The sequence below is a fragment of the Chionomys nivalis genome, chromosome 14, assembly GCF_950005125.1.
Source record: "Chionomys nivalis chromosome 14, mChiNiv1.1, whole genome shotgun sequence".
NCBI lineage: Eukaryota > Metazoa > Chordata > Mammalia > Rodentia > Cricetidae > Chionomys > Chionomys nivalis.
In genome coordinates this window covers 27,867,376-27,885,434 of record NC_080099.1, presented here as the reverse complement: position 1 = coordinate 27,885,434, position 18,059 = coordinate 27,867,376, and the positions used below count along the sequence as shown (strand labels likewise).

The 18,059-nt window shown below is 48.6% G+C and overlaps 1 protein-coding gene across 2 annotated transcripts in view; it reads right to left on the bottom strand.

The window, feature by feature from the left end:
• Window positions 1-3,871: 3,871 nt before the first annotated feature.
• The window catches only part of Marchf3 (membrane associated ring-CH-type finger 3), a 142,741-nt gene continuing 128,553 nt past the window's right edge, over window positions 3,872-18,059 (bottom strand). The window contains exons 4-5 of one of the 2 annotated variants that reach the window (XM_057788729.1): window positions 11,245-11,454; window positions 3,872-4,793 (exon numbers count right to left, since the gene is read on the bottom strand). In XM_057788729.1, coding sequence (XP_057644712.1) covers window positions 4,635-4,793; window positions 11,245-11,454 — 369 coding nt within the window. In that variant the 3' untranslated portion in view covers window positions 3,872-4,634. The remainder of the gene's footprint in view (window positions 4,794-11,244; window positions 11,455-18,059) is intronic. The other variant, XM_057788730.1, reaches the window with a different exon arrangement.

The following is an 18,059-nucleotide window of genomic DNA, read 5'->3' as shown; positions in this document are numbered from 1 at the left end:
CTGTTGCAGGAGCCTACGTTTCTGCGGAACTGCCCATCTTTTGTGTGTTAGCAGTTGCCCAGGTATCACTACCCAGTGTCGGTTTCTCATGACTCCATCACTGAAGCATCAGGCTTCATATGGCCTGACCCTCCGTTGAGAGGTCCTCTGTTCTCAGCCAAGAGCAATATCAAGCCAGTTCTATCATGGTTCCAACCCTCACTTCCTTAACCAATCCGAAACTCTCTCCCCACGCGTGGGCCCAAGCCTCCCACACATCAAGCTTTAGGACCACTCTCTGTTTTTCTCATGTGGTATTAGGGAACATAAACTGTGTGGTTGGTCTTCAGGTGACTTCTAGAATGCTGGATTGAAGTGGAAAGGAAGCATTTGCTCGTTTAATTTCTTAGCTGTCTTTTTCTCCTTGGGTTCTTTGGTCTCTGCCTTTCTAAGTTTGGGAAGTTGGGGAAGCTATGTGGGCTATTAAGAAAAGTTGATGGGATTCAGATCTACGACAAGGAAGTCGTATAAGCCCTGGAGGGCCGTGTGCAGAAGGACATGGAGTGCCTGGGAAAAGATGGGGTCCTCCGCTGATCTCAAGTGTAGAACAAGGGTTTCCCACCTCTTCCTTTGGCTCCTCCATGCTCCAGAAGACTGAAAATGAAGTGGCTGTGGCTATAGCTCAGATGGAAGTGACACTCCATGGCAGTGTCTGGGGACTGGGACAACTGAAGACAAAATGAATTCTAAATCATTCCTTTTCCTTTTGACTGTTGGATCTCACAGTTCATCTGGGCACAGGCTGTAGAATTCATGTGCATGCCCCATGTCCTCTGTTCCTTCCCCAGATGAGGATACTCGGAAGCACATGCATGCATCATGTGTGCATCACAGGGCAGACAAGAGCGTGTTGGGCTTGTTGTTGTCTTCCTGGCTTCCCTGCCACACACGTTTGTTTCTCCGTGATATTCTCAAGACAAATGGTTGGGAAGGGAACATTACCAGTCAGCTGGCTGGGATCCTTTGCTCTGCTCAGATAGAAATCAGGGGTAGGCAAATCTTCCTGTTCATCTTTGACAGCTTCTGCTTGTCTCCATATTTGGCAGGAGAGTGTGGTGGCCGCAGGCTGTGGAGTAGCAGCAGGTGGTACCTTCTAGCGTAACAGTACTCTGGTAGACCTTGGGAATCTGATTCTTAGTCCCACACTCTTACTGTTCCTATACGGAGCCCAGGAAATAGGTGTTCATCATCCCTTGCCTGTAGCTGGCAGGGAAGCTTCCAGGAAGGCCTAGGTATCAGGATCCCTCTTAGTCTGAGATTCTTGACCCTAAAGACATGATGGCTTCTTGGAACTCAAGGTGAGTGGAGCCTCGCCTGCAGTTTCTTCTGACTCATTACCACCTTGTATCCACCGCTCTCTCTGCTCTCTGACCTCTCTTCCTATCCCTGTCTTCCCTTCCTGTTCACCAGCTGTTCAGCAGCTGCTGCTTCAGCTGTCAATCAGCCAGAGGCTTTGCTGCTTTCACAGATCAGCGCATGGACTGCTAGGCTGATGCTTCCCCTGACACCCTGCTGCCTCTTTCTTTGTTAGCAGCTCGCCCCGCACCAAGGTAGACAAGAAAAGATCGCTTGAGAGAAGCTTTTTATTAGACTTACGTTTCTGGCTCAGGGGAGGCAGCACAGGGCTGACTTAAATGAGCCCTAGCAGGGAGGCTTTGGCCCCGTCACAGCCTCTATCTATCTATCTATCTATCTATCTATCTATCTATCTATCTATCTATCTATCTATCTATCTATCTATCTATCTAACCAAGCATACATAGCTTTGACTCTGGCATCAATCACAGCCACAAAGATTCAGGTTTGGACCAATTAGAGTCTTACCTTTTAGCACCAATCACAGCACTTCCTCTGATAGGTAGCCAGGGGGAATGTCCTCCTCTGGCCCAGTTGAAAATGGTGGAGGTTTTGCTCCAGTTAGCCAGTAGACCCTTTCCCCTCAGGCGGACGGACCCCTGTCTGTAGATTCCCTACCTTGCATAACCTCGGGTTACATGACCAAGAGGGAATGAGATGACCTCCAGAGGTTTAAGAATCCAAGATGGGTGCTGTTGCTGACGGAGACTAGGGTCCTCAGTAGAACAGGTGTTCTCAACCTGTGGGTTGTGACGGGGGTGGGGGTGGGAGGCTGCCAAAGGACCCCTTCACAGGGGTTGCCTAAGGCCATCATAAAACACAGACATTTACATCACAATTCATAACTGTAGCAAAGCTGCAGTTATGAAGTAGCAATGAAAAAGATTTTATGGCTGGGGGTCACCACAATGCCAGGAACTGTATTGAAGGGTCGCAGCATTAGGAAGGCTGAGAACCGCTGCTCTTGAAGGACCAGGCACTAATGTTATTCTTGGCTACCAGAGGTGCCCTTCTCACCGCCCTACATTCAACCTTGGGGCTTTCCTTCCTGAGGGTGGGTTCAAACTGGTAGGAACGAGGCCTGGCAGAGGCCTAGTACCAACGTGCTGCCCTCCTCAAAGTCCCAGGGAAGCTCTCGGAAGCACCCTACTTTTAATACTGTTTTTAATCTCATGACCCAAGGCAGCAGGAATTCTCTGCACCCTAACTCAGCAGATCCTTAGATGCCACCCACTCCTTAATTCAAGTCGGTGGCAGCCAAGAGAGGGAACGGACCTTTCACGAAGGTTGTGCCATTTGCTTGAGTGGTGTCACTGGTTCCCCTGACAGCTCAGGGCCCAAGGCTGGCTGGACGTCATTTATCAAGTATATTGCAGTGCAGCAATTCGCAAGCTACCAAGCTGGACTCTGCTGAGGAAATTTAAATGCGTGGCAGCTGCGTGCAGCCAGCGGTGTCCAGCATTTTAAAAAGGTCAATTAAGAAATGGTTGATGGTGGTGCGGCTAATGACAGCCGAGGGGGTGAGCAGGGCCGTGTAAACAGTCGGGCTGAGACCTGGATTACTGGAATTGAAGTGTGGAAGGGAAATGTGGCGGGGAGGGAACCTATTGTCATAAGCCATAAAGCACATCTGAGTTTCCCAGTGAAGATCGTACAGCTTTTTCCCTCCCTGGGCAGCGCAGAGAACAGCCTGGGCGAGGAGGGTCTGGCCCACAAAGGGGACAGCTGCAGCAGCTTCGTCAATCTGCAGACCCAATCGTTCCCTGGTCCCCTCCGAGCCTCTGCCTGCGCCGCTGCCTGCACTCACGCAGTCCTGCTCCGGAGCAGAAGGCGGTGCTGGAGCGGTTATTTAGAATGTGGGTCATGTTCCAGAGAGCCCGATTTTTTGTCTGGGTCAACCTTGTCGCCCTGAGCGTGTATGGGTGGGTGGCCAGGTGGGAGCCGCCCCAACCTGTGTTTGCCTCAAAGACATCCGCTCCTGACTTAAGTGGACACACAATGCGGGCTAGGGGTCAGCCGGCTATGCTGTGTCGGATAAAAGGGAGACATGAAGCCCTCAGACAAAGTCTATTTTGGCCTGCGACAGAATTGGCTCCGTGGCTGAGGAAAGAAACTATGTGGCACTTTTTTTGTTGTTTTTTTAATCTGACAACAGGGTGTTCGACTAAGCGTCAGGCTGCTGGGACAGGCTTTATCTCACATCTACCTCTCAGGCAAGAAATTCAGGAGAGCCACGGGGATGCTAATTGATATGCAAAACAGGTCTAGGGTTCCTAGAAGCCACCCTGGATCCCCAGTTCCCTGCAAAAGCAGAAATGAAGACTTGAACTAACTGAGGTGAGGCGGGGACAGGAACAGCCGGTTTTTTTGCTTTGACTTTTTCATTTTGTAAACCTAGTTGGGGAGCTATACAGGTTTTAAGAATTGAAAAGAAAGAGCATTGCACCAGTGAGGCTTGGCTTTCACACACCAGATATTTATTATTAGAAAATAGCCTCTATCAGCTGTCAGTACCAAACAAGTTGAAAGGCGCGAGCTTCTTGCCTTCATTTTCCTCCTTAGTAATATTTAAATAAACAGCTCACGGTGTGGCGAGTTGCCACGCCTGCTTTTCCCTTTAAAAACTGAATAACTAAATGAGGTTTAGTACAAAACACCCTTCAGATGTGACTTGTTCTGCAGTAATTACGCTGTCGCCTTGAGTAAGGGACATGAAAGAGATGAGAAAGACCACTCTGGCTATCAAGTTAGCCGCCAAAGAATCCACAGTAGAAACCGGGAAAAGAATAAACTAGCCCAAATAAAACCCATCCAAACCAAGAAACCAGTTTGTACATTGGCTTTTAAATTTTTTGATTATCGTCTAAATTATATATTTATATATCTATATATATATATATTTGAAATAGTAATAAAAAAGGAAGAATTGAATTGCATCCGCAGCAGGACAACCTTCCTCGTATGGTAAAGAGGTGTTCCGAGAATCCCATACAGTATCTGCTAAATAGACGTGTTTGGCAGCTTAGCAAGTATCATATGAGTGCAGCATTCATGATTTTGAAGTCAAACGGCATTTGCTTCCTTCTGGCCGAGTTCGTTACTCAGGCGATGTGGTCACATGGCTCCAGATGTTCTTAGACCCACACGGCTAAGGGAAGGGCTTCGGGGTGGTGGCTCAGCGCAGGGCCCCCAGTGCAGAAACTTCCAAACAGTGGGTCTACCCACTGACCACGCGGACATCAAACAATGGTCTCCTTTGAGTTCCTCTTAGCTGAGTGGAGCCCCAACAAGGACTGCTGATGAGAGGGCACATTGACAGACTTTGGAATGAGGAGAATCACCCTCTGATTGGTCCGACGCCACTCATTGTACAGTCGACAGTGGTACCGAAATGACACCTGGGGCAGGGGAGGAAAAGTATGAAAGGGTCAGAGGCGGCAGAAGTTGACAGTCAATTCATGTCAATAAACACGCCATTTAAAGCTACAGTACTAGGGTGGACAAGGATTCTGGGTAAGGGTCTCCAGCGAGCAACTGAGCCCGCCATGTCCTCTGTCGGGGCTGGCATGACTGCTTCCTTTTCTCCTCCACATTCTGGGAGAGATCAGGAGGTGAACAGGAAAACATAGTTCCTTCTGAGTTGGGATCTGTTTCCTGTCTAGTGGTGCCCTGGTTCCCAAGCCTCAGTCCTGAAGAAGCCTGACCAGAGACAGCCCCAAGCCCTGTCCAGCTGTGGACCCCAGGCAATGCAGCTGTCTCTTCTCCATGTCGCACAGTTAGAGGGGAGGGGTGCTGGGACTCCTTGTACTCCTCAGCAGCTTAGACTGCATGGTGTAAAAGACCCCATTTGTACTTAGGAATAAAGGACGTCTTTCGTCCTGTGCTAGACGGGCTGCAAAACTGTCGCCTGGCCTAACCATGGTGCGGAGTCTTGTGGTCTCTCCCCATGGGCTCCCAGTGTCTGGGGAGCAGAGATGGTGTTGGCTTGCCGCTTCTCACAGTGTTAGACGCTTTGGAAGTTGCTGGAATGAGTTGAGCGAAGAACTGAGAAGATCCCATGTTTTGTGACCAAAACACTGCTTCAGGTTTCAGGACCTAAGTGTACCTTAAAATGCTTGCTTTTTATCTAGATGCTTTAGAATGGGACGATTGTTTTAGAAAAGGCTGGCAGAAACTGATGGCTTGCTCAGAAAATTCAGATTTCACGACCCCCCCCCCCATTTTTAAAGAAGAGACAGGGCTTCACTATCTAGCCCTGGTTGACCAGGAATTGGTTATGGAGACCAGGCTGACCTTAAATTCATAGGGATCTGCCTGCCTCTACTCCCAAATGCTGGCAAAATGTGTGTGCCACCAAGCCCAGTTGGAGACATACTTCTAAAATTGGGGGTGAGGACTGGGAGATGGCTCCAACAGACAAGGAAGTTACCACAAAGCCTGAGGACTTGAACTCTTGGGACCTCTGTGGTGGCAGGAGCGAATAGACTTCCCCCTCCCCCAGAAGACAAATAAATGAATGTAAAACAAAATAAAACAAAACACCAAACTGGGGAGGTTTCAGTTTGAGTGCATCCAGATCCCTCGGTTTGTGCCCTGAGCTCAGAGTGACAATTCACTGTTGAATAGTCTTGGGTTGGGGGAGTTCTGAGACCCTAGGAAGGGTCCACAGAGTGGCCTGATCTGATGGTTTGAGTACAGTTTCTCTAAAAATAAAAGAAAGTAGAAACTCTGACCAAAAAAGCTCCACATCAGGACCCTGAAATCGAAGGCCACCATTGAACATCTTGAGGTGAGGAGCAGATGCCCACGCTGAGCACCAGGGAGGTTTAGTTGTGAAAATATAAGCTTCCAGCTCTCACAGATGTACTGCTTCCAAAACGTCCTGACCATGCTGCAGTGCATCCATCTTTTTTGTTTGTTTGTTTGTTTGCTTGCTGAGTCAGGGATTCTCTGTTGTTCTGGAACTCATTCTGTAGACCAGGATGGCCTCGAACTCACAAAGATTCATTCCCCCGCCCCCCATTCTCTTGTATCTATTCTACAGTGTTGCTGTTGGTGCTTCCCTGGAACTTGGAAGGCAGGTGGGAAGCCTGCTGCTCAGGGCCAAGTGCAGGAAAGACGAGGAACACAAGCAAGTACTAAAGAAGGGTTAGCAACCCGAGAAGTCCCGAACCCCAAACTGCTGACAGCGGAATCTCCAGTCAGCAAGCACCAGTCAGTCACTGGAGTCTGCCACAGGAGACGTGGCTGTGGGAACACGCAGGCAGTGGACAGGCACAGGCCCAGAAGTCTTGCATGGACATCAGTGTTCTTGACCTCGGATTCTTTTTTTAACGGATTAGAAATATGAAGAAAGGGACGATGATAATTTTGAGAGGTACTGGAAACCTGAAGAGAGATGGAGCTGTTTCCTCTAAGCCAGCGCGGTATGGTAGTGGACCGCTGCAAAGGCAGCTGCTGGGAGCTTGTTAGAGCAGGAGAATCCCGGCCCCCGCCCAGGCCTGTGGAATCGGAATCAGCGTTAGGCCTAACAAGATTCCCGGGCGATCTGAAGGGATACTGGAGTCCGAGAGGTGCTGATCCTAGGGACATCAGGGCAGGAGTAAGGACTTAGCAGGTTCTGTGATCACACACAAAGCTCACTGGTGTAGACAAGCAGATGAGACTATATTAATCTATTTAATTACTGCTAACTACCAAAGTCTGCAGGCAAATTCAATCAATGGGAACATCTTGAAGACAACGTCTCAGGGAAAATAAAGGAAGTCAAGCACAAGGCAGAGGAGACCATAAGTCTGCAGTGGCCCCGGGGCTAACATTTGCTCCTTCTCCAGATGATCAAGACACCCCCTCCTTACAGTGCTTTGTTATAGTGGGGGAGAAGGAAAGTTTAATTTACAGAAATAAAGAGAAGTGGCAAGAACTGAAAAGATTCTGGGGAGAGAAAGTGAAGAGCCTCATTCAGACTTTATCTCCTGGGTTTTCCGGATAGGGAGAAGAAAGGGAATAGGACTTTTTTTTTTTTTTTTTTTTTTTTTTTTTTTTTTTTTTTAATTACTATTGCCTGTGGGTTGATTTCCAAAGTTTATTCTCTTATTCCCCCCAGGACACTAACCTCCTGGCTGGGGTCTGTTTACAGTGAGCTCTGACCACAGGAAGGTTGAAGGAAGGCAGCTGAAGGAAGGAGATGTTAGCACCATACCTCCCTCTGAGGGAGGCAGCTGAAGTGCTGAAGGCCTGTGGTGGCATCCCAGCAGGCTTTGGGAAACCTAACCAAATCTCTTGGGAAGCATACGGATGGGACCAGGTTATGAGGTGCCGCCCCCCCCCCCCCCCCCCCGTGGTCTCAGCTCGCTTGTCTGACTGTAGAACAGAAGAGATCTCTGATAAGGAATAGATTGACTGTAGAAAAAAATCCTGCTTAGGCCAACTATGCTGGCAAAAGCTTGATAAAATGTGGGTGCTTTGGCTCCTGCCTGCAATCCCTGAACTCCAGAGGCTGAGGGATGAGGATAGCCATAAGTCAAGACCAGCCCAGGTCCTACAACAAAAACCTTCAACTACTAAACACAACACAGTCAACCCCCACCCCCCCACCCCCACAAAAAAAAAGTTCAAAGACTTTGTGGTTGTGAGCCAGTCCCACAGTGAGCATGGGCAGGCAGGATATAGAACTAGAGGCATCTTCCACATCCAGAATTTAAATGATCAAGCCATGGGATGAAGGTCTAGCCAGGGATTTGGTCCTGCACCCACTGGGTTGGGCCTTGCAGCATCAGTAATGTGACTTAGGAGAGATGCCCGGCACCACGGCACTGGACTCTTCAGCCTGTCTAAGGCCGACACCCAGTTCACCAGTGTTCATGCTACGGTGGACCCAGTTCTCAGATGTCTGTCTGCTCTCAGACTTAAATTCATGTACCTTCCCTTTAAGCATGGAGAGTGGAGAGTCTGGAGGGCCTGGCCTCCTGCCTTCAAGGTGGTGGGTTTCTAGAACACAGCAGGTTGCCTGGGGCAGGCCTCTGAGGTCACATCATGACAGGGTCCTTGTGGCCGTGAGTTATCAGAGGCTCTTGGAGGTTTATAGTGTGAGTGTTCTTCCTTGGCACAGCACCTGGCTGAGAGGCTCTTCCAGGAAGGGCTCCTCTGAGGAGCCAGGCCTGGACTGATGCCCTGTTTGTTTATCTGAGACATTTTCACAGCCATAGTCTCCTTAAGCCTGACAGCTTGTTTACAATGGGCTGCTGCCGGAGGGCGCTTTCCGAGTGCTGTCAGTGCCTGAATTACGGCTTTGCCAGCGCCGCTCAGGACGGCATTTATCTGGGAAGGAATTATTCTATATTCAGTAACCTATTGCTGAGCTGACTCCACAGCGCGTGCGTGCGTGCGTGCGTGTGTGTGTGTGTGTGTGCGTGTGTCTCATGCCAGTCAAGGCAGAGGAGAGTCATTCCTTCCCTCTTGCTACTCTGGATTTTCTGGAGGGCAGGGAGAAGGTAGAAGTTGGAGGAGCAGAGAAGACACAGGAAGATGACCCTGGCCCTGCCCTGTGGGGGATACTTAGACTTCTGTCACCAGATCTTAGGGTACTAATCTTTATGAGAAAGAACCACAACCCAAGAGTTAGCAATTCTTTCCTAAGTTTCTCTCTGGGAAAGAAGGATGAATATGGAAGGGTAAGTTATTTAGCTGTGGATGTTGAAACTTGCTGGGGTCTAAACATGGCCTCCGGATGCTAAAGGCAGGGGCCACACAGTGCATTCTAAAATGCTATACACCATTCTAGAAAGCCTAGCTTAAGATACCTTCTCCACCCCGTTCTCTCTAACTACCCACCATCTCTCTCTGCTCTTCCCCATAGCTGCTCCTTTGTCTGGCAGGTGCAGTTTACAGAGCACCTTTGCAGAATCTCCATTGGCTCTGGAGGCCCAGCATGGGGGTTTCACCTTTCTTCAGCCTTTCATCATACATATGGTTCTATGAAAAATCACAGACCCAGGAAAGCCTAAACATGGTATAAAAAATAACAAGCAAACAAAAACCTTCCCACGCTTAACTACTGTTTCCAAAGCAGCTTGCTATGTACTTCCTTTGATCCAGCCGCCTGGTACCAGGGGAAGTGGGTCAGAGAAGTGACTTTACAAGGTGTGCAACTGACAGAGTGGGGTGCAGTCAGATTGCTCAACCCGTGGTGTGTGTGCGCGCGTGTGTATGTGCTCGCCCTGGATGTGCATGAGGCCAGAGCAAGGCGTGGATGTCTTAATCTATCCCAAGCATTACTGCCTTGACCTTAGGGTCTCTTGAACCAGGAGCTCATCTGTTCAGCTAGGCTGATCGGCCAACAAGCTTCTGTGCTCTGCTTTGCCTTCCTCCCCCACAACACTGAGGTTACAGGCATGCAGAACCATGCCTACATTCTATATGGGTGTTGGGGATTTGAATTCAGGTCCATTGGATTTATGAACTTTTACCCACTAAGCCATCTCCCCAGCCCGGCTTAATTTCTTATTTCTAACCGTTCTCTCCTCACGAGGAAAGCTTGGGATCAGTTTCCTTGTTTGATTTATAGCAAAGCAGGATACATAAACAAAACAAAACAAAACAAAACAACAACAACAACAACAAAAAAAACGAAACAAAAAACATGGACCATTACAGGAGGAAAAAGTAGTTTGGGGAGGGGCTTCATTATGTGGGAGTTAAATTTCTGAACCAATCAGAAGTCTCCCTGAGCTCTTGGCAGTAGAATGCACCCAGTTTACCACTGCTTAAGTCATGTCCCTCTTCGAATGTATCCCGTGACAGCCTGAACATCCCCCCCCCCATCAACGTGGGAGGGGAGGACTGGAGCTGGAAGAGCTCAAGATTAGTAATAGGGAAATGAACAGAGGGTCTGATTGACAGCGGAAGGAAGAGGGAGGGAGGTGGGGGGAGCCAGGAACACTGTGTGGAGCAGTGCTGTGCTCTGGGGTAAGGGAAGGGCGCACTTTTGACAGGAAATACTACTGAATAACAACGGGATGTGCTCAGATTACAGCTGAGCCCACACAGGAGACTCAGACCAGGAAGTGGGAGGCTGGCTGGCTGGCTGGCTGGCCTCTGGACACAGTCTTGCATTCTCGAGGGCGGCGGCCTCCCCTTCAGCCCTTCAGTTCTCACCAGACAGCACAAAGAGGGGGCAAAGGGGGTACTTTGTGGGTACTTCCACCTGGTGCCCCAGCAACCAACAGATTGCATGAAGTTAAATGAATGGAAAAGGGGATGCTTACAAATCCTTCCTCATACACAGCAGGGGCACTTATGAAGAAAACAGCTTTTCTTCAGTGGCAGCAAAGTCTGCTCAACTGCTTTTATGGATAGCAGAGGCAATATCCCAACACACGGGATAATCATCAGAGGGCAGCGCCACGTCCAGCAGAGACTCTAGACTGGGTCAGGATGCAGGGAGGAAATAGCCAGCAGGCAGGATTCATGACCTGGGCAGGAGGCTGCAGAGCAGCGATCATTCCTAACCTACCACGGGCCCAGCAAAAGCCAGGAGCAACTGGAGAAAGCAAGCACCACGCCTAATACCAGTGGGAATCCTAGTCCACTAGACTAGAGAGGACTGGTGAGGGCCGGGAGCCTGGGTTTTCCTCCTTTCCTGTGCTCTTCCTCCCAGTGTGCTTGTACATACTTCTCATTCCTACTCTCAGCCCCCCAGTGCCACCAAACCACACAGGTGCGCCACGCCAGCCTTTGAAGGTCCATTCTCCATCGGGCAGGTGAGAGGCGCTGCAGCCCTGAGGGGGGCTTGTGCCTGTGGTGACGGCGCTGCCACCCAAACCCCAGCGGCGGGCGGGCCATACTCACTAGTGTCCAGAAGAGGTAAATAGTGAAGAGCGCCACAGTGAGTGCAATCAGTCCAACGGCCTCCAGCCGGCTACTAAAGTGCAGGTGGTCCACGGCGCCCCGCAGGCACAGCCAGCCCGAGATGGTGGCCAGGGGCGTTATGAACAAGAAGCACACCATGTCTCCAAACAGAGTCCGCTTCTCGTGCTGGGGGCCAGGGTTTCTGAGCCACTGCCAGGAAAAAGACAGGGAAGAAAAGTAAGGGGGGATTGCATGGCAGAGAGGGCTGGGCACACAGGGCTCTCAAGTTGCCTTTGCTTCAGGGTCTGGGCGACTGTGCTCTGGACCCACCTAAGGTGATAAGGAAGCATTGAGGGCTTATTCTCACGCCTGTCCTTGAATAATAACGGCTGCAACAGTTTGCAAAGCCCTTGCTGAGGATGACAGACAGCTTCTAGTGAAAAGAGTTCAGTGGCTACTGTTAGGAACTGCAATGATCCTGTGAAGGTAGAGGGAACGTCACTCTGCCGTCCCCCAGAATTTCAAATGTGACGTCTTGGTGATATTAGGTACTGTGGAACTCTGGGAGGTGGCGCCTCAAAGGGAGGCAGCTACAGAGGTTATCAGGATTGTTGCCTCGAAGGAGATCATGGGAGTGGGTTTCACTCTGTCGCCTGCTTAGGATGAGACCACTTGCTCGCGCAAGCTCTCACCCTGATGGGCTGCCTCAACATGGTTGGCAACCTAGGCCTTGCACCTTCAGAACCATGAGCTTGAATCAAACTTTTCTCTTTGGTACTGTTTCAGAGATTTCCTTGCAGTGATGGAGAGCTGACTAATACAGAGGGTAAGAGTTGAGGCCTGAACTCACTCAGCCTTGGCTTCCCTGTCTTAACTGAGAATGTGTGCAGAGGAGGGTTAGCTCAGCGGGCCTGGGGTGCTGAAATCCTTCCTGTAAATCCCTAAGAAAAGTCTATTTGCAGGACTGGCTTTGGATTGACTCTTAGGAAGTCTGTGTTCTTATAATAGCCTGGCTGATTTGCATGCTTGAGGCCTCAGGGCACAGGATCAGAGAGTTTCTATCAATAGTGTGGTACATATTCCATGCCTATTTTTATTCTGAGGGTCTGCAATCCAGTGGCGGAGGTCAGATTCACAGGTATTCTACACCCGTGTGGCTGACCCAGTCATTCTAAGGCTCAGGTGAGTTCCCCTGATGGACAACGTTTTACAGATATTAGTACAAATTACTGTGAAAATTAAAGCATATTTAGAGGGGGTATGGTGGCTTCTCTCCATAATCCTAATACTCGGGAAGAAGAGGCAGAAGGATCATGAGTTCAAGGCTATCTTCAGTTACATAATGAGATTGTGTCTATTTTTTTTAAAAGTACATCCATCACCCATGTGACATCACTGGGAAAGGACATCTGGAAGCTGTGACTGTATCCTAGGTCCTTTGTCCTATTCCTTTAAATCTGTATCCCTGCTGAGTGGTGGTGATACACACCTTTAATCCCATCACTCGGGAGGCAGAGGCAGGCGGATCTGTGAGTTTGAGGCCAGTCTGGTCTACAAGAGCTAGTTCCAGGACAGGCTCCAAAACTACAGAGAAACCCTGTCTCGAAAAACAAAAACAAAAACAAAAACAAAAAAAAAAAAAAAAGAAAAACAAAAACAAACCAAATCTGTATCCCTGTGATGTAATGGACCATAATCTTGAATGTGACAGCTTTTCTGAGTCCTGCAAGTCCCTGAATCACTGCATCTGAGGACAGTCTTGGGGACCTTCAGCACTCCATGAACTCAGTCATGTCCCTCGTCTGGCTTTTCGGACCCCAAGTGTCTTCACTTAGGGTCACCTCTCTCCTTGCTGGTGCTGCTGGAGCGTGTGGGAAGACCAGGGATGAGGATGTCTTGTGAAGGACTGAGAAGGAAATACGAGCTGCTGTTGTCATACTTGTCAACTGCTGCAGACGGGAAGTGCTCCCCCAGCACAGTGGACTGAGGATCACAACGTGATTCTGCATTTACATATTGGAGTCAGCGTTTACCAGAAATGAAGCTCAGTGGTTTCTCTAAGATTAGCATGAATGCACACCCTAAGAAAATGACATCTCTAGCGCACTTGTCCCACCTAGTGAAGAGGCCAATGAGGCCTGAGAAGTGAGGTACCGTAGGACAGGTGATGGGGTAGGGTGGACTTGTCTTCCATGTGTCCCCCACCAACAAACAAGTTCCTGTATTGTCTGTCTGTTGGCCCATGCTCAGCACTGCCATTTGAGGGTACCAGACAAGAGCCCTGCAGGGTGTTGAGGAGAGACCCCCAATTGGCCAGGACGCAGACTATCAGCTGTGATGCGTTGACAAGGGAGAGTGGGATTGACTGGAGAAGGAAGGGAGAGCCATACCTGAGGACAGAAAGAAAACGCAGTTGCTGCACAGAGGGAAGGCAGAAGCCTCAGGAATAAACAGAAGGGGCAGGAGGACAAGGCACAGAATGATGCATGGGAGGGGTCCTGCCTTGTGTTTACCTGGATCCCAGCATGGCAGCTTCCTGTGATCACTCCCTGGGAAACTGGGTGAGATGCTGGAAGCAGTCAACCCTAGCTCAAAAGCGGCCATGGATTCATGTTAGGACACAGAAAACAGGGAGTCCGCTTGTTTGTGAATGTGAATCCCACATTATGAATATTAACACAGATACCCAAATGATCAAGTGCAAATATATTAACCCTGCCGTGTGTTGTCATGCCACCTCACACGTTCCAGAAGCTTCAAAGAGCTCTCATTAATTAACATTTTCCTGCCTAAATACCGGCACTACCCCTAAGAAGTAGAGACTAGAAATAGGTCATCATTATCCCAATTTCACAGACTCAGTAGGTTAAATGATTGCACCATGAGACACAGAGGCCACAGTGAGGAGACGACCCGTTGGGCTCTCTCCATTCTCCGTGTCACCCACATATGCTATTAGTAAAATGTTTGGAAATCTAAATCGCAAACATTACTCAGGCACCTAAAACAATGGTGCCCAAGGTTTAGCAGGGCAGTCCCTTTCGAGCTGGATTTTCCCAGACAGGAAGTCGGTACACTCCGCTCTGCACCCACGTTTACAGGAACACGGCCCCCGGTAAACACGCTACTCATGTGCTGAGACTGGCTCGCTTCCTTGGCTGCACCTTCCCTTTCTTTTACCGGGGAACTCTGGACATGTTTTATTTATTTAGAGAGAGGGTCTATGTATTTCTGGTTGGCCCAGAATTTGCTATGTAGACCAGGTTGGCCTCCAATTCACAGAGATCCACTAACCTCTGTATCTCATGAGCCACTACACCTGGCTGTCCTTTTCTCTCTCTCTCTCTCTCTCTCTCTCTCTCTCTCTCTCTCTCTCTCTCTCTCTCTCTCTCTCTTTCTTTCTTTCTTCTTTTAAATTTGTTTTTTCGAGACAGTGTCTCTGTAGCTTTGGAGCCTGTCCTGGAACTGGTTCTTGTAGACCAGGCTGGCCTTGAACTCATAGAGATCCACTGGCCTCTGCCTTCTGAGAGCTGGGATTAAAGGCATCCGCTATCACCACCCGGCTACCTTGCCATATTTTATTAACATTAATTTATTACTTTACTTATCTATATGGCTTCTGACAATGTCCTGTGCAATGGATGGTCTGGATATAGAAGGAAATAATTGTGAGTCAGTATGTTAGATTTTCATTTATGTATTTATCTAACCTATCTTTGTGTGTGGGAGTACATGTGTGTGCATGCCGTGATGCCTGTGTAGAGCTCCAGAGGACAGACGTGGGTGTTGGTCTCTTAGTTTACACTGGTGGCCACACCAGGCTAGCTAGTACAAGAGCTACTGGAATTTTCCTGTCTCTTGACTGGCGTCTTCCTGGAGTATGACGGGGTGGGGTGGGGGTGGGGTGGTGGGAAGGGCATTACAGATATACTGTATCTGGTTTTATAAGGTCCTAGGGATCCAAACTCGTGGTCCTTACTGGTACACACAGCAAGTGCTTTAACCACAGGACCATCTCCCTAGCCCCGTGTTTATCTGGTGAAGCAAGCACACAGCGCTGAGGGTGCAGCTCAGGGGCAGAGCGAAGGCGAGTATGCAAAGGCCGTTGGTTTGATCCTCACAACCACCTTTCTTCCACAAAAGTGGAAACAAGCCTGTGACAGACACAGTCCTCTGTGTCCTATATTTTAACTGTTCTCTGATCTTCTGTTCCCAAGTCTAACCCACTTTGTCCGTCTCCGATTGTACTTGATCAATACTCTTTAGGGGAGGACTTGCTTACTTTGTTGATTCTGTTTTGATGAAGTGTTCTTAGGACTGTTTTGCAAAGTATGTGCTTTCTTTGAACCCCATGGGTCACTGCCTCTCTGAGCAAGAAGAGAGGCAGGAATCTGCTGCTGAGAAAGACCAATATATACCAACACAGAGGTATTCATTTAAGTAGTTTAAATTAAGTTTGTAATAGAATATTCGATTAGTTTAAATTTCTAACAATATGAAATTATTTAAATATAGGATTTATTTAAAATTATAATGTTAACCAGGCGGTGGTGGCACACTCCTTTAATCCCAGCACTGGGGAGGCAGAGGCAGGCCGATCTCTGTGAGTTCGAGGCCAGCCTGGTCTACAAGAGTACTTCCAGGGGCTGGAGAGATGGCTCAGCTGTTAAGAGCATTGCCTGCTCTTCCAAAGGTCCTGAGTTCAATTCCCAGCAACTACATGGTGGCTCACAACCATCTGTAATGAGGTCTGGTGCCCTCTTCTGGCCTGCAGACAGAATATTGTATGCATAATAAATAAATAAATATTTAAAAGAAAAGAGTACTTCCAGGACAGGTTCCAAAGCTACAGAGAAATACTGTCTCAAAAAAAAAAATGTAATGTCAAGTGATAACGTACATCTTTTGTTTATAAACGTGGTACATTGCTGAGTAGAAAACCTTCTTCTGGACAGCACATATACTCTGGTCCTCTGAATGTAGATATAACTACACGGACATAGAAACTGACATTTACTTCAACACGGCATATTGCATGGGCAAGACTAGAGGGATGCTCGACAAAACAGTAGCTATACCCGGCGTGGAATGCTGATATTATGAGTAGCTCTAAAGTTTTATGAAGTACATTTTGTTTTCCTGAAATGAACATGGACCATATAGCTGTACCTATACATATCCACAAACACATATGTGGAGAGATTGGGGAAGAGAAAGGAAGGAAAGCAGAGGAGAGGGAAAGAGAGAGGGGGAGAGATTAGAGAGTGACAGTGGGGTAGACAGATGTCTACCTAGTGCACAGCTCCAAAGCACTAACACACTGTATGGAGTCACGGCTGGGGTAGGCTCAGGGCTAGGGACTGGTGTTTATTGTGCATCACCTCACGGAGTCCTGACAACACAGCTGTGAGATACAGCCTGCAGTACTCCCCTGTATCTGTATCTATGAAGCAGGGGCATCATAACCTAGCTTAGGACAGCTAGTGAGTGCTAGAGGTGGGATTCAAACTAGCTTCCACTTTTTGCCCCTTGATTTCCAAATTAACATTTTTATTTTACACCAAATGGTAACTCTGTGTGAGTACATGTGTATGCTAGGTTTTTTCAACATAGTAAGACATGCTAATTTTATGGTGTGCAAGGGGGTGGTGGGGGGATGTAAATCAAGTTGATGAATGGTTGGCTGCCCAGAATGTTATCACGGAAATTTTACACAATTTCCTGGGCTTTGATCTGTGTTAATTGGACCCAGAACGGGTCCAATTCCTGGGCATTAATCTTGTAATATTATCATGCACTAATTCATAACGGGCAAAGGGTTGATCTCAATTACTGTGCCTTTGCTTTTTTTTTTTTTTTTTGAGACAGGGTTTCTCTGTAGCCTGTCCTGGACTGCCATCTGTAGACCAGGCTAGCCTTGAACTCACAGAGATCTGCCTGTCTCTGCCTCCTGAGTGCTGGGATTAAAGGTGTGCACCACCACTGTATACACCTGAGCAAATTCTGCAGCAGTGCCTCATCGCCTAAACCTGTAGCAAATGGCAGGGAAGGTATAAGCAGCTTTGTTTTTCCTGCTGGGCCGCATCTACATTAGCAGTACCTAGGATAGTGCTGGCAGCATACAGGGTACTTAATCCTGAACCAATGATAGCAGCTTGTTTCCTAAGCCCTTACTATATAACACCAGCATTATCGTCTATGTGACATGTAATAATCCATACAGCAGTGTCTGGAGCGGGCCCTGGGCTTCTGTCTCGGGGAGTATAGCACTAATGAGTGTGCTCGTAACAGTTCTACAGCATCCTCATCCTTAGCAGGCATAGGCGAGAGAGAAGGCTCAAACTGAACAGTTCTTATCAGTACAAAGGGTATCCACTCATGGGCCTGCCCCAGTGTGAGGCAGCGCCATGCCACCATGGATAGCTTCTGCAGCTGGAAGGCCAGTGCTGAGCCGCTTAATTTTCCACCTCAGCTCACACTTGGTGTTTAGCTGCATTTTAAAGACTGAGGTCAGTGCAGGGGTTGGGTGGGGGATACTAATCCATTTGGCATCTCTCACCTGGCAGGCCTACCCCAGTGGCTGCCAGGGGCATTCTTCCTGCCCTGTTTTCTCAGGTACCATATAAAAATGGGGCATCCAGGTATGACTCATGTCTATAATCTAGCATTTGGGAGGCGGGCGGCAGTCAGCTGGGGCTCCTGAGGGAGCTCTTGTCTCAAAAAGTCCAAACAAACAAACAAACAAACAAACAAACAAACAAACGAACAAACCAACCAACCCATGAAGCAGACAAAAACTTGGCTGTTGGAATACC